The sequence below is a fragment of the Nerophis ophidion genome, linkage group LG01 (assembly GCF_033978795.1).
Source record: "Nerophis ophidion isolate RoL-2023_Sa linkage group LG01, RoL_Noph_v1.0, whole genome shotgun sequence".
NCBI classification, from domain to species: domain Eukaryota; kingdom Metazoa; phylum Chordata; class Actinopteri; order Syngnathiformes; family Syngnathidae; genus Nerophis; species Nerophis ophidion.
The window spans coordinates 1,162,082-1,186,226 of record NC_084611.1 but is presented as its reverse complement, the minus strand read 5'-3'; the positions used below and the strand labels follow the sequence as shown (position 1 = coordinate 1,186,226).

General features: G+C 42.3%; 1 protein-coding gene across 3 annotated transcripts in view; it reads right to left on the bottom strand.

The window, feature by feature from the left end:
• The window catches only part of prdm6 (PR domain containing 6), a 96,398-nt gene that overhangs the window by 63,386 nt on the left and 8,867 nt on the right, over window positions 1–24,145 (bottom strand). For all 3 annotated transcript variants that reach the window (XM_061888134.1, XM_061887995.1, XM_061888065.1), the window contains exons 3-4: window positions 16,632–16,780; window positions 16,398–16,556 (exon numbers count right to left, since the gene is read on the bottom strand). In XM_061888134.1, the coding sequence (XP_061744118.1) occupies window positions 16,398–16,556; window positions 16,632–16,780 (308 nt within the window). The remainder of the gene's footprint in view (window positions 1–16,397; window positions 16,557–16,631; window positions 16,781–24,145) is intronic.

The window sequence follows — 24,145 nt, the reverse complement described above, 5'->3', positions numbered from 1 at the left end:
CACCTGACACCCTGTGATGTCATCACCTGACACCCTGTGATGTCATCACCTGACACCCTGTGATGTCATCACCTGACACCCTGTGATGTCATCACCTGACACCCTCTGATGTCATCACCTGACACCCTGTGATGTCATCACCTGACACCCTCTGATGTCATCACCTGACACCCTCTGATGTCATCACCTGACACCCTCTGATGTCATCACCTGACACCCTGTGATGTCATCACCTGACACCCTGTGATGTCATCACCTGACACCCTGTGATGTCATCACCTGACACCCTGTGATGTCATCACCTGACACCCTGTGATGTCATCACCTGACACCCTCTGATGTCATCACCTGACACCCTCTGATCTCATCACCTGACACCCTCTGATGTCATCACCTGACACCCTGTGATGTCATCACCTGACACCATCTGATGTCATCACCTGACACCCTGTGATGTCATCACCTGACACCCTCCGATGTCATCACCTGACACCCTGTGATGTCATCACCTGACACCCTCTGATGTCATCACCTGCCACCATCTGATGTCATCACCTGACACCCTGTGATGTCATCACCTGACACCCTCCGATGTCACCACCTGACACCCTGTGATGTCATCACCTGACACCCTGTGATGTCATCACCTGACACCCTGTGATGTCATCACCTGACACCCTGTGATGTCATCACCTGACACCCTGTGATGTCATCACCTGACACCCTGTGATGTCATCACCTGACACCCTGTGATGTCATCACCTGACACCCTGTGATGTCATCACCTGACACCCTGTGATGTCATCACCTGACACCCTGTGATGTCATCCCCTGACACCCTGTGATGTCATCACCTGACACCCTGTGATGTCATCACCTGACACCCTGTGATGTCATCCCCTGACACCCTGTGATGTCATCACCTGACACCCTGTGATGTCATCACCTGACACCCTGTGATGTCATCCCCTGACACCCTGTGATGTCATCACCTGACACCCTGTGATGTCATCCCCTGACACCCTGTGATGTCATCACCTGACACCCTGTGATGTCATCACCTGACACCCTGTGATGTCATCACCTGACACCCTGTGATGTCATCACCTGACAAGTCACAGTTGATGTTGAGAAGATGTTGTTCTTCAGTCCAAATCCAGGAAAACTCTTCCTGAGAGAAGATCAATGATGGCACACTTGTCTTCTACAGCTAATCAATAATGCTCACTAATTCTGCCGTTATCTTCATCACCTCCTCTCCTTCACTGAACAACACTCATTACTACACTTTCACTTCTGATCCACTTCTCATTCACACTACTCATCATTACAACACTTTCACTTCTGATCCACTTCTCATTCACACTACTCATCATTACTACACTTTCACTTCTGATCCACTTCTCATTCACACTACTCATCATTACAACACTTTCACTTCTGATCCACTTTTCATTCACACACTCTACTCACCAATTATGATTGTCACTATGTTTACATGTGGTTCTAACCTGATTCACACGATGTTTACATGTGGTTCTAACCTGATTCACACGATGTTTATAATGTGGCTTGAACGTTATTCACACTATGTTTACATGTTGTTCATTCCTTATTCACACTATGTTTACATGTTCATTCCTTATTCACACTATGTTTACATGTTCATTCCTTATTCACACTATGTTTACATGTTGTTCATACCTTATTCACACTATGTTTACATGTTGTTCATACCTGATGCACACTGTATATAATGTGGTTTGGACCTGATTCCCCTGATTAAAACTTGATTGACGCGGTTTATAACGTGGCTTGAACCCTATTCATAAAGTGTTTGCATATGGTTCAAACCAAATTCATACAATGTTTATTTATAATGTAGCTTGAATCCTATTCACACAAAGTTTATAATGTGGTTCAGACTTGATTCTTATATTATAAACATAGTGTGAATCATAGATAGTACTTTATTGATCCTGAAGGAATCAATAAAGTACTATCTATGATTCACACTATGTTTATAATGTGGCTTGAACCTGATTCACACTATGTTTACATGCCATTCAAACCGGATTCACACTATGTTCAAACCTGATTCACACTATGTTTATAATGTGGCTTGAACCTGATTCACACTATGTTTACATGCCATTCAAACCGGATTCACACTATGTTCAAACGTGGTTCAAACCTGATTCACACTATGTTTACTTGTGGTTCAAACCTGTTTCACACTATATTTATAATGTGGCTTGAACTTTATTCACACAATGTTTACATGTTGTTCAGACCTGATTCACACTATGTTAACATGCAATTTAAACCCGATTCACACTATGTTAACATGCCATTCAAGCCTGATTCACACTATGTTTATAATATGGTTCAAACATGGTTCACACTATGTTTATAATGTGGCTTGAACCTTATTCAAACAATGTTTATAATGTGGTTCAAACCTGATTCCCACTATGTTTAGACGTTGTTCAAGCCTGATTCACACTATGTTTATAATGTGGCTTTAATCCTAGTCACACAATGTTTACATGTGGTTCAAACCTGATTCACACAATGTTTGCATGTGGTTGAAACCTGATTCACACTGGTTATTATGTGGTTATAACCTGTTTCACACTATATTAACATGTTTTTCAAACCCTATTCACACAATGTTTATAAGGTGGCTTGAACCTGATTCACACTATGTTTATAATGTGGCTTGAATCTGATTGACATTATGTTTACGTGTCATTCAAACCTGAGTCAGACTATGTTTACATGTGTTTCAAAACTGATTCACACTATGTTTACATGTGTTTCAAAACTGATTCACACTGTTTACATGTGTTTCAAAACTGATTCACAGTATGTTTACATGTGTTTCAAACCTGATTCACACTATGTTTACATGTGTTTCAAAACTGATTCACACTATGTTTACATGTGTTTCAAACCGGATTCACACTATGTTTACATGTGTTTCAAACCTGATTCACACTATGTTTACATGTGTTTCAAAACTGATTCACACTATGTTTACATGTGTTTCAAACCGGATTCACACTATGTTTACATGTGTTTCAAAACTGATTCACACTATGTTTACATATGTTTTAAAACTGATTTACACTATGTTTATAATGTGTCTCGAACCTTATTCACACTATGTTTATAATGTGGTTCAAGCCTGATTCACACTATGTTTATAATGTGGTTCAAACATTATTCACACTATGTTTGGACGTGGTTCAAACCTGATTCTATGTGTACATATACAAACCCCGTTTCCATATGAGTTGGGAAATTGTGTTAGATGTAAATATAAACAGAATACAATGATTTGCAAATCCTTTTCAAGCCATATTCAGTTGAATATGCTACAAAAACAACATATTTGATGTTCAAACTCATAAACTTTTTATTTTTTGCTAATAATAACTAACTTAGAATTTCATGGCTGCAACACGTGCCAAAGTAGTTGGGAAAGGGCATGTTCACCACTGTGTTACATCACCTTTTCTTTTAACAACACTCAATAAACGTTTGGGAACTGAGGAAACTAATTGTTGAAGCTTTGAAAGTGGAATTCTTTCCCATTCTTGTTTTATGTAGAGCTTCAGTCCTTCAACAGTCCGGGGTCTCTGCTGTCCTATTTTACGCTTCATAATGCGCCACACATTTTCCATGGGAGACAGGTCTGGACTGCAGGCTGGCCAGGAAAGTACCCACACTCTTTTACTATGAAGCCACGCTGTTGTAACAAGTGACTTGGCATTGTCTTGCTGAAATAAGCAGGGGCGCCCATGATAATGTTTCTTGGATGACATCATATGTTGCTCCAAAAGCTGTATGTACCTTTCAGCATTAATGGTGCCTTCACAGATATGTAAGTTACCCATGTCTTGGGCACTAATACACCCCCATACCATCACACATGTGTAAGTTACCCATGCCTTGTTCACTAATACACCCCCATACCATCACACATGTGTAAGTTAGTCATGTCTTGGGCACTAATACACCCCCATACCATCACACATGTGTAAGTTACCCATGTCTTGTTCACTAATACACCCCCATACCATCACACATGTGTAAGTTACCCATGTCTTGTTCACTAATACACCCCCATACCATCACACATGTGTAAGTTACCCATGTCTTGGGCACTAATACACCCCCATACCATCACACATGTGTAAGTTACCCATGTCTTGGGCACTAATACACCCCCATACCATCACACATGTGTAAGTTAGTCATGTCTTGTTCACTAATACACCCCCATACCATCACACATGTGTAAGTTACCCATGTCTTGTTCACTAATACACCCCCATACCATCACACATGTGTAAGTTACCCATGTCTTGTTCACTAATACACCCCCATACCATCACACATGTGTAAGTTACCCATGTCTTGTTCACTAATACACCCCCATACCATCACACATGTGTAAGTTACCCATGTCTTGGGCACTAATACACCCCCATACCATCACACATGTGTAAGTTACCCATGTCTTGGGCACTAATACACCCCCATACCATCACACATGTGTAAGTTACCCATGTCTTGTTCACTAATACACCCCCATACCATCACACATGTGTAAGTTACCCATGCCTTGGGCACTAATACACCCCCATACCATCACACATGTGTAAGTTAGTCATGTCTTGGGCACTAATACACCCCCATACCATCACACATGTGTAAGTTACCCATGTCTTGTTCACTAATACACCCCCATACCATCACACATGTGTAAGTTAGTCATGTCTTGTTCACTAATACACCCCCATACCATCACACATGTGTAAGTTACCCATGCCTTGTTCACTAATACACCCCCATACCATCACACATGTGTAAGTTACCCATGTCTTGTTCACTAATACACCCCCATACCATCACACATGTGTAAGTTAGTCATGTCTTGGGCACTAATACACCCCCATACCATCACACATGTGTAAGTTACCCATGTCTTGTTCACTAATACACCCCCATACCAACACACATGTGTAAGTTAGTCATGCCTTGGGCACTAATACACCCCCATACCATCACACATGTGTAAGTTACCCATGTCTTGGGCACTAATACACCCCCATACCATCACACATGTGTAAGTTACCCATGCCTTGGGCACTAATACACCCCCATACCATCACACATGTGTAAGTTAGTCATGTCTTGGGCACTAATACACCCCCATACCATCACACATGTGTAAGTTACCCATGTCTTGTTCACTAATACACCCCCATACCATCACACATGTGTAAGTTAGTCATGTCTTGTTCACTAATACACCCCCATACCATCACACATGTGTAAGTTACCCATGCCTTGTTCACTAATACACCCCCATACCATCACACATGTGTAAGTTACCCATGCCTTGGGCACTAATACACCTCCATACCATCACACATGTGTAAGTTACCCATGTCTTGTTCACTAATACACCCCAATACCATCACACATGTGTAAGTTACCCATGCCTTGTTCACTAATACACCCCCATACCATCACACATGTGTAAGTTACCCATGTCTTGGGCACTAATACACCCCCATACCATCACACATGTGTAAGTTACCCATGTCTTGGGCACTAATACACCCCCATACCATCACACATGTGTAAGTTACCCATGTCTTGTTCACTAATACACCCCCATACCAACACACATGTGTAAGTTAGTCATGCCTTGGGCACTAATACACCCCCATACCATCACACATGTGTAAGTTACCCATGTCTTGGGCACTAATACACCCCCATACCATCACACATGTGTAAGTTACCCATGTCTTGGGCACTAATACACCCCCATACCATCACACATGTGTAAGTTACCCATGTCTTGTTCACTAATACACCCCCATACCATCACACATGTGTAAGTTACCCATGCCTTGTTCACTAATACACCCCCATACCATCACACATGTGTAAGTTACCCATGTCTTGGGCACTAATACACCCCCATACCATCACACATGTGTAAGTTACCCATGCCTTGTTCACTAATACACCCCCATACCATCACACATGTGTAAGTTACCCATGTCTTGGGCACTAATACACCCCCATACCATCACACATGTGTAAGTTACCCATGCCTTGGGCACTAATACACCTCCATACCATCACACATGTGTAAGTTACCCATGTCTTGTTCACTAATACACCCCAATACCATCACACATGTGTAAGTTACCCATGCCTTGTTCACTAATACACCCCCATACCATCACACATGTGTAAGTTACCCATGTCTTGTTCACTAATACACCCCCATACCATCACACATGTGTAAGTTACCCATGTCTTGTTCACTAATACACCCCCATACCATCACACATGTGTAAGTTACCCATGTCTTGGGCACTAATACACCCCCATACCATCACACATGTGTAAGTTACCCATGTCTTGGGCACTAATACACCCCCATACCATCAGACATGTGTAAGTTACCCATGCCTTGTTCACTAATACACCCCCATACCATCACACATGTGTAAGTTACCCATGTCTTGGGCACTAATACACCCCCATACCATCACACATGTGTAAGTTACCCATGCCTTGGGCACTAATACACCTCCATACCATCACACATGTGTAAGTTACCCATGTCTTGTTCACTAATACACCCCAATACCATCACACATGTGTAAGTTACCCATGCCTTGTTCACTAATACACCCCCATACCATCACACATGTGTAAGTTACCCATGTCTTGTTCACTAATACACCCCCATACCATCACACATGTGTAAGTTACCCATGTCTTGTTCACTAATACACCCCCATACCATCACACATGTGTAAGTTACCCATGCCTTGGGCACTAATACACCCCCATACCATCACACATGTGTAAGTTACCCATGTCTTGGGCACTAATACACCCCCATACCATCACACATGTGTAAGTTACCCATGCCTTGGGCACTAATACACCCCCATACCATCACACATGTGTAAGTTAGTCATGTCTTGGGCACTAATACACCCCCATACCATCACACATGTGTAAGTTACCCATGTCTTGTTCACTAATACACCCCCATACCATCACACATGTGTAAGTTAGTCATGTCTTGTTCACTAATACACCCCCATACCATCACACATGTGTAAGTTACCCATGCCTTGTTCACTAATACACCCCCATACCATCACACATGTGTAAGTTACCCATGCCTTGGGCACTAATACACCTCCATACCATCACACATGTGTAAGTTACCCATGTCTTGTTCACTAATACACCCCAATACCATCACACATGTGTAAGTTACCCATGCCTTGTTCACTAATACACCCCCATACCATCACACATGTGTAAGTTAGTCATGCCTTGGGCACTAATACACCCCCATACCATCACACATGTGTAAGTTACCCATGTCTTGGGCACTAATACACCCCCATACCATCACACATGTGTAAGTTACCCATGTCTTGTTCACTAATACACCCCCATACCAACACACATGTGTAAGTTAGTCATGCCTTGGGCACTAATACACCCCCATACCATCACACATGTGTAAGTTACCCATGTCTTGGGCACTAATACACCCCCATACCATCACACATGTGTAAGTTACCCATGTCTTGGGCACTAATACACCCCCATACCATCACACATGTGTAAGTTACCCATGTCTTGTTCACTAATACACCCCCATACCATCACACATGTGTAAGTTACCCATGCCTTGTTCACTAATACACCCCCATACCATCACACATGTGTAAGTTACCCATGTCTTGGGCACTAATACACCCCCATACCATCACACATGTGTAAGTTACCCATGCCTTGTTCACTAATACACCCCCATACCATCACACATGTGTAAGTTACCCATGTCTTGGGCACTAATACACCCCCATACCATCACACATGTGTAAGTTACCCATGCCTTGTTCACTAATACACCCCCATACCATCACACATGTGTAAGTTACCCATGTCTTGGGCACTAATACACCCCCATACCATCACACATGTGTAAGTTACCCATGCCTTGTTCACTAATACACCCCCATACCATCACACATGTGTAAGTTACCCATGCCTTGGGCACTAATACACCTCCATACCATCACACATGTGTAAGTTACCCATGTCTTGTTCACTAATACACCCCAATACCATCACACATGTGTAAGTTACCCATGCCTTGTTCACTAATACACCCCCATACCATCACACATGTGTAAGTTACCCATGTCTTGGGCACTAATACACCCCCATACCATCACACATGTGTAAGTTACCCATGCCTTGTTCACTAATACACCCCCATACCATCACACATGTGTAAGTTACCCATGTCTTGGGCACTAATACACCCCCATACCATCACACATGTGTAAGTTACCCATGCCTTGGGCACTAATACACCTCCATACCATCACACATGTGTAAGTTACCCATGTCTTGGGCACTAATACACCCCCATACCATCACACATGTGTAAGTTAGTCATGCCTTGGGCACTAATACACCCCCATACCATCACACATGTGTAAGTTACCCATGTCTTGGGCACTAATACACCCCCATACCATCACACATGTGTAAGTTACCCATGTCTTGTTCACTAATACACCCCCATACCAACACACATGTGTAAGTTAGTCATGCCTTGAGCACTAATACACCCCCATACCATCACACATGTGTAAGTTACCCATGTCTTGGGCACTAATACACCCCCATACCATCACACATGTGTAAGTTACCCATGTCTTGAGCACTAATACACCCCCATACCATCACACATGTGTAAGTTACCCATGTCTTGTTCACTAATACACCCCCATACCATCACACATGTGTAAGTTACCCATGTCTTGTTCACTAATACACCCCCATACCATCACACATGTGTAAGTTACCCATGTCTTGGGCACTAATACACCCCCATACCATCACACATGTGTAAGTTACCCATGCCTTGGGCACTAATACACCCCCATACCATCACACATGTGTAAGTTACCCATGCCTTGGGCACTAATACACCCCCATACCATCACACATGTGTAAGTTACCCATGTCTTGGGCACTAATACACCCCCATACCATCACACATGTGTAAGTTACCCATGCCTTGGGCACTAATACACCCCCATACCATCACACATGTGTAAGTTACCCATGTCTTGGGCACTAATACACCCCCATACCATCACACATGTGTAAGTTACCCATGTCTTGTTCACTAATACACCCCCATACCATCACACATGTGTAAGTTACCCATGTCTTGGGCACTAATACACCCCCATACCATCACACATGTGTAAGTTACCCATGCCTTGGGCACTAATACACCCCCATACCATCACACATGTGTAAGTTACCCATGCCTTGGGCACTAATACACCCCCATACCATCACACATGTGTAAGTTACCCATGTCTTGGGCACTAATACACCCCCATACCATCACACATGTGTAAGTTACCCATGCCTTGGGCACTAATACACCCCCATACCATCACACATGTGTAAGTTACCCATGTCTTGGGCACTAATACACCCCCATACCATCACACATGTGTAAGTTACCCATGTCTTGGGCACTAATACACCCCCATACCATCACACATGTGTAAGTTACCCATGTCTTGGGCACTAATACACCCCCATACCATCACACATGTGTAAGTTACCCATGTCTTGGGCACTAATACACCCCCATACCATCACACATGTGTAAGTTACCCATGCCTTGGGCACTAATACACCCCCATACCATCACACATGTGTAAGTTACCCATGCCTTGGGCACTAATACACCCCCATACCATCACTCATGTGTAAGTTACCCATGCCTTGTTCACTAATACACCCCCATACCATCACACATGTGTAAGTTACCCATGTCTTGGGCACTAATACACCCCCATACCATCACACATGTGTAAGTTACCCATGCCTTGTGCACTAATACACCCCCATACCATCACACATGTGTAAGTTAGTCATGTCTTGTTCACTAATACACCCCCATACCATCACACATGTGTAAGTTACCCATGTCTTGGGCACTAATACACCCCCATACCATCACACATGTGTAAGTTACCCATGCCTTGGGCACTAATACACCCCCATACCATCACACATGTGTAAGTTACCCATGTCTTGGGCACTAATACACCCCCATACCATCACACATGTGTAAGTTACCCATGTCTTGGGCACTAATACACCCCCATACCATCACACATGTGTAAGTTACCCATGCCTTGGGCACTAATACACCCCCATACCATCACACATGTGTAAGTTACCCATGTCTTGTTCACTAATACACCCCCATACCATCACACATGTGTAAGTTACCCATGCCTTGGGCACTAATACACCCCCATACCATCACACATGTGTAAGTTACCCATGTCTTGTTCACTAATACACCCCCATACCATCACACATGTGTAAGTTACCCATGCCTTGGGCACTAATACACCCCCATACCATCACACATGTGTAAGTTACCCATGTCTTGTTCACTAATACACCCCCATACCATCACACATGTGTAAGTTACCCATGTCTTGTTCACTAATACACCCCCATACCATCACACATGTGTAAGTTACCCATGCCTTGGGCACTAATACACCCCCATACCATCACACATGTGTAAGTTACCCATGTCTTGGGCACTAATACACCCCCATACCATCACACATGTGTAAGTTACCCATGCCTTGGGCACTAATACACCCCCATACCATCACACATGTGTAAGTTACCCATGTCTTGTTCACTAATACACCCCCATACCATCACACATGTGTAAGTTACCCATGTCTTGTTCACTAATACACCCCCATACCATCACACATGTGTAAGTTACCCATGCCTTGGGCACTAATACACCCCCATACCATCACACATGTGTAAGTTACCCATGTCTTGGGCACTAATACACCCCCATACCATCACACATGTGTAAGTTACCCATGCCTTGGGCACTAATACACACCCATACCATCACACATGTGTAAGTTAGTCATGTCTTGTTCACTAATACACCCCCATACCATCACACATGTGTAAGTTAGTCATGCCTTGTTCACTAATACACCCCCATACCATCACACATGTGTAAGTTACCCATGTCTTGTTCACTAATACACCCCCATACCATCACACATGTGTAAGTTACCCATGTCTTGTTCACTAATACACCCCCATACCATCACACATGTGTAAGTTACCCATGCCTTGGGCACTAATACACCCCCATACCATCACAGATGTGTAAGTTACCCATGCCTTGGGCACTAATACACCCCCATACCATCACACATGTGTAAGTTACCCATGCCTTGGGCACTAATACACCCCCATACCATCACACATGCTGACTTTTACACTTTGCGCCTATAACAATCCGAATGGTTGGCGACTTGTCCAGGGTGTACCCTGCCTTCCGCCCGATTGTAGCTGAGATAGGCGCCAGCGGCCCCCGCGACCCCGAAAGGGAATAAGCGGTAGAAAATGGATGGATGGATGGATGGTTATTTTCCTCTTTGTTCTGGAGGACATGACGTTCACCGTTTCCAAAAAACAATTTGAAATGTGGACTCGTCAGACCACAGAACACTTTTCCACTTTGCATCAGTCCATCTTAGATGATCTCGGGTCCAGCGAAGCCGGCGGTGTTTCTGGGTGTTGTTGATAAATGGCTTTGGCTTTGCATAGTAGAGTTTTAACTTGCACTTACAGATGTAGCGACAGTGGTTTTATGAAGTGTTCCTGTGCCCATGTGGTGATATCCCTTACACACTGAGGTCCATTTTTGATGCAGTACCGCCAGAGGGAACGAAGGTCCGTAATATCATCGCTAACGTGCAGTGATTTCTCCAGATTCTCTGAACCTTTTGATGATATTATGGAGCGTAGATGTTGAAATCCCTAAATTTCTTTCAATTGCACTTTGAAAAACTTTGTTGTTAAACTGTTTGACTATTTGCTCACACATTAGTTCACAAATTGGTGACCTTTTCCCAATCCTTGTTTGTGAAAGACTGAGCATTTCACAGAAGCTGCTTTTATAGCCAATCATGGCACCCACCTGTTCCCAATTAGCATGCACACCTGTGGGATGTTCCAAATAAGTGTTTGATGAGCATTCCTCAACTTTATCAGTATTTATTGCCACCTTTCCCAACTTCTTTGTCACGTGATGCTGGCATCAGATTCTAAAGTTAATGATTATTTGCAACAACAAAAAAATGTTTATGAGTTTGAACATGAAATATGTTGTCTTTGTAGCATATTCAACTGAATATGGCTTGAAAAGGATTTGCAAATCATTGTATTCTGTTTATATTTACATCGAACACCATTTCCCAACTCTTATGGAAACAGGGTTTGTAATTCAAAACTGATTCACACTATGTTATAATGTTGTTTGAACTGGATTCACACAATGTGTACATGTACTTCAAACCTCCACATGTAGAAGCAACAGTCTGGACCTCCACGTGTAGAAGCAACAGTCTGGACCTCCACGTGTAGAAGCAACAGTCTGGACCTCCACATGTAGAAGCAACAGTCTGGACCTCCACATGTAGAAGCAACAGTCTGGACCTCCACATGTAGAAGCAACAGTCTGGACCTCCACATGTAGAAGCAACAGTCTGGACCTCCACATGTAGAAGCAACAGTCTGGACCTCCACATGTAGAAGCAACAGTCTGGACCTCCACATGTAGAAGCAACAGTCTGGACCTCCACATGTAGAAGCAACAGTCTGGACCTCCACGTGTAGAAGCAACAGTCTGGACCTCCACATGTAGAAGCAACAGTCTGGACCTCCACGTGTAGAAGCAACAGTCTGGACCTCCACATGTAGAAGCAACAGTCTGGACCTCCATATGTAGAAGCAACAGTCTGGACCTCCACATGTAGAAGCAACAGTCTGGACCTCCACATGTAGAAGCAACAGTCTGGACCTCCACGTGTAGAAGCAACAGTCTGGACCTCCACATGTAGATGCAACAGTCTGGACCTCCACATGTAGAAGCAACAGTCTGGACCTCCACATGTAGAAGCAACAGTCTGGACCTCCACATGTAGAAGCAACAGTCTGGACCTCCACATGTAGAAGCAACAGTCTGGACCTCCACATGTAGATGCAACAGTCTGGACCTCCACATGTAGAAGCAACAGTCTGGACCTCCACATGTAGAAGCAACAGTCTGGACCTCCACATGTAGAAGCAACAGTCTGGACCTCCACATGTAGAAGCAACAGTCTGGACCTCCACATGTAGAAGCAACAGTCTGGACCTCCACATGTAGAAGCAACAGTCTGGACCTCCACATGTAGAAGCAACAGTCTGGACCTCCACATGTAGAAGCAACAGTCTGGACCTCCACATGTAGAAGCAACAGTCTGGACCTCCACATGTAGAAGCAACAGTCTGGACCTCCACGTGTAGAAGCAACAGTCTGGACCTCCAGATGTAGAAGCAACAGTCTGGACCTCCACATGTAGAAGCAACAGTCTGGACCTCCACATGTAGAAGCAACAGTCTGGACCTCCACATGTAGAAGCAACAGTCTGGACCTCCACATGTAGAAGCAACAGTCTGGACCTCCACATGTAGAAGCAACAGTCTGGAACTCGGGTCTGACGCCATGTTCTCAGCGAGCCGCCTCATCACTCAGCAGGCTGATAATGCCTCAGACATCCCATAATATTTGGAGAAGCGAGCTGCTTTCTCACACAACAACTGGAGCGTTAAGTGTGTGTGGGGGAGGGGAGCCGAGGTGGTCCTCAGCGTCGCCATGACAACAGGTGGACCTGGGCGACCTTGAGGACCGTGGCAGGGAGCTGCAAGTCCAAGTGCTGATGTCATGGCGCTGGTCCCAAGTCCAGTCTGATGGAAGGTGGACAAATAAAAGCTGCTTTATGATCCAGAGTGGAGATTCCGACGGGCCCAGTAGAGTTCTGGGAATCCTGGCGGGCCTCACGCTAACTAAATATTTCGCCTCAAGCTGCTTTGCTTTCTTAGCACGACAGACTCACAGGACCCGTGACAGCTTCATGTGTTTTCCCTGGAACTTCTCTGGTCTGGCTCCACCAGAACCTGGTCTTCTTCTGCTCCCTGCCAGTCCAAGTGCTGGGGAACCAGGCTAAAGAAAAGTCTGGACATTCCTGGGCACACTAGTAAAAAACTCCAGCTTCAGGGTTCAAAGGTCACGTCCTGCTGCTCCTCACCATGGGCAACATGAGACAAGCTTCCTGATTGGCCGGCAGACTGATCTTAGCCAATCAGGTCCCAGCTTGCTGCCATTAGAAGAGAACACTTGTTTAAGTGCACTTCAGGAAGTACACTCAAAGGATGTTGCCATGTTGAGACAAACTCACACAGGAGCACGCTGGCGGCAGGTGTGGTGTCCATTCCACAGGAAAATATGAATACAAGATATTTAAGGTGTGGTGTCCATTGCACAGGAAAATATGAATACAAGATATTTAAGGTGTGGTGTCCATTCCACAGGAAAATATGAATACAAGATATTTAAGGTGTGGTGTCCATTGCACAGGAAAATATGAATACAAGATATTTAAGGTGTGGTGTCCATTGCACAGGAAAATATGAATACAAGATATTTAAGGTGTGGTGTCCATTCCACATGAAAATATGAATACAAGATATTTAAGGTGTGGTGTCCATTCCACAGGAAAATATGAATACAAGATATTTAAGGTGTGGTGTCCATTCCACATGAAAATATGAATACAAGATATTTAAGGTGTGGTGTCCATTCCACATGAAAATATGAATACAAGATATTTAAGGTGTGGTGTCCATTCCACAGGAAAATATGAATACAAGATATTTAAGGTGTGGTGTCCATTCCACAGGAAAATATGAATACAAGATATTTAAGGTGTGGTGTCCATTCCACATGAAAATATGAATACAAGATATTTAAGGTGTGGTGTCCATTCCACAGGAAAATATGAATACAAGATATTTAAGGTGTGGTGTCCATTCCACAGGAAAATATGAATACAAGATATTTAAGGTGTGGTGTCCATTCCACAGGAAAATATGAATACAAGATATTTAAGGTGTGGTGTCCATTCCACAGGAAAATATGAATACAAGATATTTAAGGTGTGGTGTCCATTGCACATGAAAATATGAATACAAGATATTTAAGGTGTGGTGTCCATTCCACAGGAAAATATGAATACAAGATATTTAAGGTGTGGTGTCCATTCCACAGGAAAATATGAATACAAGATATTTAAGGTGTGGTGTCCATTCCACAGGAAAATATGAATACAAGATATTTAAGGTGTGATGTCCATTCCACATGAAAATATGAATACAAGATATTTAAGGTGTGGTGTCCATTCCACAGGAAAATATGAATACAAGATATTTAAGGTGTGGTGTCCATTCCACAGGAAAATATGAATACAAGATATTTAAGGTGTGGTGTCCATTCCACAGGAAAATATGAATACAAGATATTTAAGGTGTGGTGTCCATTCCACAGGAAAATATGAATACAAGATATTTAAGGTGTGGTGTCCATTCCACAGGAAAATATGAATACAAGATATTTAAGGTGTGGTGTCCATTGCACATGAAAATATGAATACAAGATATTTAAGGTGTGGTGTCCATTCCACATGAAAATATGAATACAAGATATTTAAGGTGTGGTGTCCATTCCACATGAAAATATGAATACAAGATATTTAAGGTGTGGTGTCCATTCCACAGGAAAATATGAATACAAGATATTTAAGGTGTGGTGTCCATTCCACAGGAAAATATGAATACAAGATATTTAAGGTGTGGTGTCCATTCCACAGGAAAATATGAATACAAGATATTTAAGGTGTGGTGTCCATTCTACATGAAAATAAAAGACTTTGGCTGTTGAGGAGGATGAATATTGTGAAGAAGAAGACAAAAGGTAAGAAGTTGTCAATGAGGCAAAGTATTACATGCTCATAACATGGAACTGACTTTCATGCTGATTGTCCTTCTTATTAATACATCTACAGTGAAGTGGTCACCTTGTGTAAATGTTAAATAAAAAGAGAATACAACAAATCAATACAACTTCTATTCAATTGTAAGACTGCAAAGACAAGATGTGTCATCTTCACACTGACTAACTCCAATAATGATGAGGTTAGAATGTAATGACAGCAACACATGTCAAACAAGGCATTTTTAGCAGTGTGTTACATGAACTTTCCTTTGAACAAGACTCAGGGCAGGTTTGGGAAGTGAGGAGACACATTTTTACTCAGTCCAGGACTGAGTGACCTTGAGCAAGGATCCTTACTCACCTCCCACAGGTGTCGTGTGTTCCTGGAGGCGCCCAAGCGGACTTTGTCCAGCATCAGAGGGACGCCCTGAAAGGGTCCGATCCAAGTTCCCTGGGGGACCCTTTGGGCGGCGCAGATGCCGTACCCCAGGCCGGGGACGGTGCTGGTGCACAGACACACCTGCAAACCAAACACACCTTTTAGATCAAAGGCAAGTTGACCACAGGGGGTGTGTGTGTGTGTGTGTGTATTCACCTCCCGGGGGAGGTCTCTCAGCCAATCAGGGACGTCGGGCAGGGCGACGGGTGCGGCGGTGCTGCTGGTGCCGACCAGCCTCCTGAGGGAGTGCAGAGGTCCGTGCATGGGACACTCGCCGTTGCGGTTGTCGGCGCACATGTCACAACCTGCGCAGGAAGACCTGCAAAGGTGAGCCTTCTTTTTTCTCTCAGCAAGTCAAATCATTCCCTGTGATGATTGTCAGGAAGTGGCAGGGCTGTCAAATGTAGGCTCTGTCCCACCAGACCAAGAAAGTGCAGTTCTAAATCAATCCAGTAGATGTCGCAACAGCCATCGTGTTTATGCCTGCTGTCTACTTTCAGGAACAACAGAAGAAGAAGAAGAGTCATTGAATGTGGCGCACATTTTCATTACCTTGAAAAGAAGTTGTTTTTTTCTACTTGACAACATATCAAAGTAAAATAATAAATTGCAAATCACACAAAGTCCGACGCTATTTTTAACTTTTACTACCAATCTTATGTTAACAAACATCACAATTCCAACACTTTTCACCTCCCGTGCAAAGGCTTCCGTCTCCTTGCTTACACAACAACACACCCTCTATCTCCGCCAATCACCATGTGTTTGCAAACATGGGGGAAACTGACATTAAATCTAAACCGCACCAGCATAAAACATTAGCTGGTGGTTACAGTATGAATTGATATATTTATGTGCACACTATTGACAAGTGATGTACCTAAAACTCCACCACAGGAAAAAGACTTTGATTACTGAAAACCAGGCGCACATTATTGTCTGGAGCATTGTCAGCATGTCTGTGATTTTGATGTGTAATGCAGATAAACCCACATCTACAAAGTGTGCAAATATTAGGAGGACAGTGGCATATTTGAAGGAGAGAAAGTCCAAGTGGAGGAGCAGCGCCAAGCAAGGGTGACGTCATGCGGACATGGAGGGACAGAAGTAGAGTCTAAACACCACCACATTCTACAATAACACCAGAAGAAGATGCTAGATGTTTTTCATTTAAAAGTCGCAAGAAAATGCCGTGTACAACAAGCAGCCGCAGGATGAAAATAAAGATGTCAGACTAAGTTGTTAAATGTGTGTATACTAAGGCTGGAACCATGCCTGTATTTGTATTGAACCCTTTTGCCACGGGGGGTTCGCCTTGGAAGGGGGGAGCACCCAAAGAGTTTCCACACGGACATATCAAGTAGCACACCGCACTACGGACCGACAGAAGTAGCGTACCGCGCGCTGTTTAAGCATGCACAACACACGCCATGCTAGCTACAGTACCACAACATGCTAGCTACAGTACCACAACATGCTAGCTACAGTAACACAACATGCTAGCTACAGTACCACAACATGCTAGCTACAGTACCACAACATGCTAGCTACAGTACCACAACATGCTAGCTACAGTACCACAACATGCTAGCTACAGTAACACAACATGTTAGCTACAGTACCACAACATGCTAGCTACAGTACCACAACATGCTAGCTACAGTACCACAACATGCTAGCTACAGTACCACAACATGCTAGCTACAGTACCACAACATGCTAGCTACAGTACCACAACATGCTAGCTACAGTAACACAACATGCTAGCTACAGTACCACAACATGCTAGCTACAGTACCACAACATGCTAGCTACAGTACCACAACATGCTAGCTACAGTAATACAACATGCTAGCTACAGTACCACAACATGCAAACTACAGTACCACAACATGCTAGCTACAGTACCACAACATGCTAGCTACAGTACCACAACATGCTAGCTACAGTACCACAACATGCTAGCTACAGTAACACAACATGCTAGCTACAGTACCACAACATGCTAGCTACAGTACCACAACATGCAAAAGCCAGAGCTGGAAGACCCTCCTGCCTCCTCGACATCTCCTCCTTGGGCACACCTGCACTTCCAGGTGTGAAACAACCAGGTGGACATGGCATGCTTCTGCCAACACCTCCAACATGCTAACCCATTTCAAGCCTTGCCCATACGAGGCAGTCGCAAGCTTCCCACTACATTCTGCTGCAAGAACAATAACCTCTTAGTGCCAACTTAGCCTGGCACTACATTCATATATCCTCTTAGTGCCAACTTAGCCTGCCACTACATTCATATATCCTCTTAGTGCCAACTTAGCCTGGCACTACATTCATATATCCTCTTAGTGCCAACTTAGCCTGGCACTACATTCATATATCCTCTTAGTGCCAACTTAGCCTGCCACTACATTCATATATCCTCTTAGTGCCAACTTAGCCTGCCACTACATTCATATATCCTCTTAGTGCCAACTTAGCCTGGCACTACATTCATATATCCTCTTAGTGCCAACTTAGCCTGGCACTACATTCATATATCCTCTTAGTGCCAACTTAGCCTGGCACTACATTCATATATCCTCTTAGTGCCAACTTAGCCTGGCACTACATTCATATATCCTCTTAGTGCCAACTTAGCCTGGCACTACATTCATATATCCTCTTAGTGCCAACTTAGCCTGGCACTACATTCATATATCCTCTTAGTGCCAACTTAGCCTGGCACTACATTCATATATCCTCTTAGTGCCAACTTAGCCTGCCACTACATTCATATATCCTCTTAGTGCCAACTTAGCCTGGCACTACATTCATATATCCTCTTAGTGCCAACTTAGCCTGGCACTACATTCATATATCCTCTTAGTGCCAACTTAGCCTGCCACTACATTCATATATCCTCTTAGTGCCAACTTAGCCTGGCACTACATTCATTTATCCTCTTAGTGCCAACTTAGCCTGCCACTACATTCATATACGTATCCTCTTAGTGCCAACTTAGCCTGCCACTACATTCATATATCCTCTTAGTGCCAACTTAGCCTGGCACTACATTCATATATCCTCTTAGTGCCAACTTAGCCTGGCACTACATTCATATATCCTCTTAGTGCCAACTTAGCCTGGCACTACATTCATATATCCTCTTAGTGCCAACTTAGCCTGCCACTACATTCATATATCCTCTTAGTGCCAACTTAGCCTGGCACTAAGACATTCCACATTCCAAGAGACACAGTTGGGAACATATAATGTGCAAGTTGAAAGCTAGAGACACAGTGCAAACACTACCTGGGCGTGGTAGAAAGAGGATGCTGTGTGAGAACTACAACAGGACATTGCAGAGGGGGGAACGCAGGTTTCGTCCCAGACTATAAGGTGTGCACTACGAGATGAAGGCCTCCATGCCACAACTCCCAGGTGCACACCACTTCTGACTACCAGGCACAAGAAAAATAGACTCCAGTATGCCAAAAAAATCATCTGGACAAACCCCAAAGGTTTTGGGAAACTGTTCTATGGAGTGATGAGACAAAAGTGGAACTCTTTGGGCCTATGAATCAACGTTATGTCTGGAGGAGAAAAAAATGAAGCTTACAAAGAGAAGAACACCTTGCCTACTGTTAAGCATGGTGGGGGGTCAATCATGCTCTGGGGCTGTTTCTCTGCCTCAGGTAGCGGGAATCTCCAGCGCCTTCAAGGCATTATGAATTCTATTTGCTAGCAGGATATATTAGCTGCAAATGTCATGAAGTCAGTGAGGAAGCTGAGGCTTGGGAGACGTTGGACCTTCCAACAGGACAAGGATCCCAAGCAGACCTCCAAATCAACATCAGAAGAAGGGCTGGAAGACTCTGGAGTGGCCAGACCTAAATCCTGTAGAAAAGCTGTGGTGGGACTTGAAGAAGACAGTTGCAGCACACAAGTCCAAGAATATGAATGAACTGGAGGCCTTTGTCCAAGAGGAATGGGCTCAAATACTGGAGATGCTTGCAAGAAGCTTATGTATCACCTTTGAAGGATGTCATTACTGTTCTACTAAGTACTAAAGATGCATGGAACTTTGAAGGATGTCATTACTGTTCTACTAAGTACTAAAGATGCATGGAACTTTGAAGGATGTCATTACTGTTCTACTAAGTACTAAAGATGCATGGAACTTTGAAGGATGTCATTACTGTTCTACTAAGTACTAAAGATGCATGGAACTTTGAAGGATGTCATTACTGTTCTACTAAGTACTAAAGATGCATGGAACTTTGAATGATGTCATTACTGTTCTACTAAGTACTAAAGATGCATGGAACTTTGAAGGATGTCATTACTGTTCTACTAAGTACTAAAGATGCATGGAACTTTGAATGATGTCATTACTGTTCTACTAAGTACTAAAGATGCATGGAACTTTGAAGGATGTCATTACTGTTCTACTAAGTACTAAAGATGCATGGAACTTTGAAGGATGTCATTACTGTTCTACTAAGTACTAAAGATGCATGGAACTTTGAAGGATGTCATTACTGTTCTACTAAGTACTAAAGATGCATGGAACTTTGAAGGATGTCATTACTGTTCTACTAAGTACTAAAGATGCATGGAACTTTGAATGATGTCATTACTGTTCTACTAAGTACTAAAGATGCATGGAACTTTGAAGGATGTCATTACTGTTCTACTAAGTACTAAAGATGCATGGAACTTTGAAGGATGTCATTACTGTTCTACTAAGTACTAAAGATGCATGGAACTTTGAAGGATGTCATTACTGTTCTACTAAGTACTAAAGATGCATGGAACTTTGAAGGATGTCAGTACTGTTCTACTAAGTACTAAAGATGCATGGAACTTTGAAGGATGTCATTACTGTTCTACTAAGTACTAAAGATGCATGGAACTTTGAAGGATGTCATTACTGTTCTACTAAGTACTAAAGATGCATGGAACTTTGAAGGATGTCATTACTGTTCTACTAAGTACTAAAGATGCATGGAACTTTGAAGGATGTCATTACTGTTCTACTAAGTACTAAAGATGCATGGAACTTTGAAGGATGTCATTACTGTTCTACTAAGTACTAAAGATGCATGGAACTTTGAAGGATGTCATTACTGTTCTACTAAGTACTAAAGATGCATGGAACTTTGAATGATGTCATTACTGTTCTACTAAGTACTAAAGATGCATGGAACTTTGAAGGATGTCATTACTGTTCTACTAAGTACTAAAGATGCATGGAACTTTGAATGATGTCATTACTGTTCTACTAAGTACTAAAGATGCATGGAACTTTGAATGATGTCATTACTGTTCTACTAAGTACTAAAGATGCATGGAACTTTGAATGATGTCATTACTGTTCTACTAAGTACTAAAGATGCATGGAACTTTGAATGATGTCATTACTGTTCTACTAAGTACTAAAGATGCATGGAACTTTGAATGATGTCATTACTGTTCTATTAAGTACTAAAGATGCATGGAACTTTGAATGATGTCATTACTGTTCTACTAAGTACTAAAGATGCATGGAACTTTGAAGGATGTCATTACTGTTCTACTAAGTACTAAAGATGCATGGAACTTTGAATGATGTCATTACTGTTCTACTAAGTACGAAAGATGCATGGAACTTTGAATCATGTCATTACTGTTCTACTAAGTACTAAAGATGCATGGAACTTTGAAGGATGTCATTACTGTTCTACTAAGTACTAAAGATGCATGGAACTTTGAATGATGTCATTACTGTTCTACTAAGTACTAAAGATGCATGGAACTTTGAAGGATGTCATTACTGTTCTACTAAGTACTAAAGATGCATGGAACTTTGAAGGATGTCATTACTGTTCTACTAAGTACTAAAGATGCATGGAACTTTGAAGGATGTCATTACTGTTCTACTAAGTACTAAAGATGCATGGAACTTTGAAGGATGTCATTACTGTTCTACTAAGTACTAAAGATGCATGGAACTTTGAAGGATGTCATTACTGTTCTACTAAGTACTAAAGATGCATGGAACTTTGAATGATGTCATTACTGTTCTACTAAGTACTAAAGATGCATGGAACTTTGAAGGATGTCATTACTGTTCTACTAAGTACTAAAGATGCATGGAACTTTGAATGATGTCATTACTGTTCTACTAAGTACTAAAGATGCATGGAACTTTGAATGATGTCATTACTGTTCTACTAAGTACTAAAGATGCATGGAACTTTGAAGGATGTCATTACTGTTCTACTAAGTACTAAAGATGCATGGAACTTTGAATGATGTCATTACTGTTCTACTAAGTACTAAAGATGCATGGAACTTTGAAGGATGTCATTACTGTTCTACTAAGTACTAAAGATGCATGGAACTTTGAATCATGTCATTACTGTTCTACTAAGTACTAAAGATGCATGGAACTTTGAAGGATGTCATTACTGTTCTACTAAGTACTAAAGATGCATGGAACTTTGAAGGATGTCATTACTGTTCTACTAAGTACTAAAGATGCATGGAACTTTGAAGGATGTCATTACTGTTCTACTAAGTACTAAAGATGCATGGAACTTTGAAGGATGTCATTACTGTTCTACTAAGTACTAAAGATGCATGGAACTTTGAAGGATGTCATTACTGTTCTACTAAGTACTAAAGATGCATGGAACTTTGAAGGATGTCATTACTGTTCTACTAAGTACTAAAGATGCATGGAACTTTGAAGGATGTCATTACTGTTCTACTAAGTACTAAAGATGCATGGAACTTTGAAGGATGTCATTACTGTTCTACTAAGTACTAAAGATGCATGGAACTTTGAATGATGTCATTACTGTTCTACTAAGTACTAAAGATGCATGGAACTTTGAAGGATGTCATTACTGTTCTACTAAGTACTAAAGATGCATGGAACTTTGAATGATGTCATTACTGTTCTACTAAGTACTAAAGATGCATGGAACTTTGAATGATGTCATTACTGTTCTACTAAGTACTAAAGATGCATGGAACTTTGAAGGATGTCATTACTGTTCTACTAAGTACTAAAGATGCATGGAACTTTGAATGATGTCATTACTGTTCTACTAAGTACTAAAGATGCATGGAACTTTGAAGGATGTCATTACTGTTCTACTAAGTACTAAAGATGCATGGAACTTTGAATCATGTCATTACTGTTCTACTAAGTACTAAAGATGCATGGAACTTTGAAGGATGTCATTACTGTTCTACTAAGTACTAAAGATGCATGGAACTTTGAATGATGTCATTACTGTTCTACTAAGTACGAAAGATGCATGGAACTTTGAATCATGTCATTACTGTTCTACTAAGTACTAAAGATGCATGGAACTTTGAAGGATGTCATTACTGTTCTACTAAGTACTAAAGATGCATGGAACTTTGAATGATGTCATTACTGTTCTACTAAGTACTAAAGATGCATGGAACTTTGAAGGATGTCATTACTGTTCTACTAAGTACTAAAGATGCATGGAACTTTGAAGGATGTCATTACTGTTCTACTAAGTACTAAAGATGCATGGAACTTTGAAGGATGTCATTACTGTTCTACTAAGTACTAAAGATGCATGGAACTTTGAAGGATGTCATTACTGTTCTACTAAGTACTAAAGATGCATGGAACTTTGAATGATGTCATTACTGTTCTACTA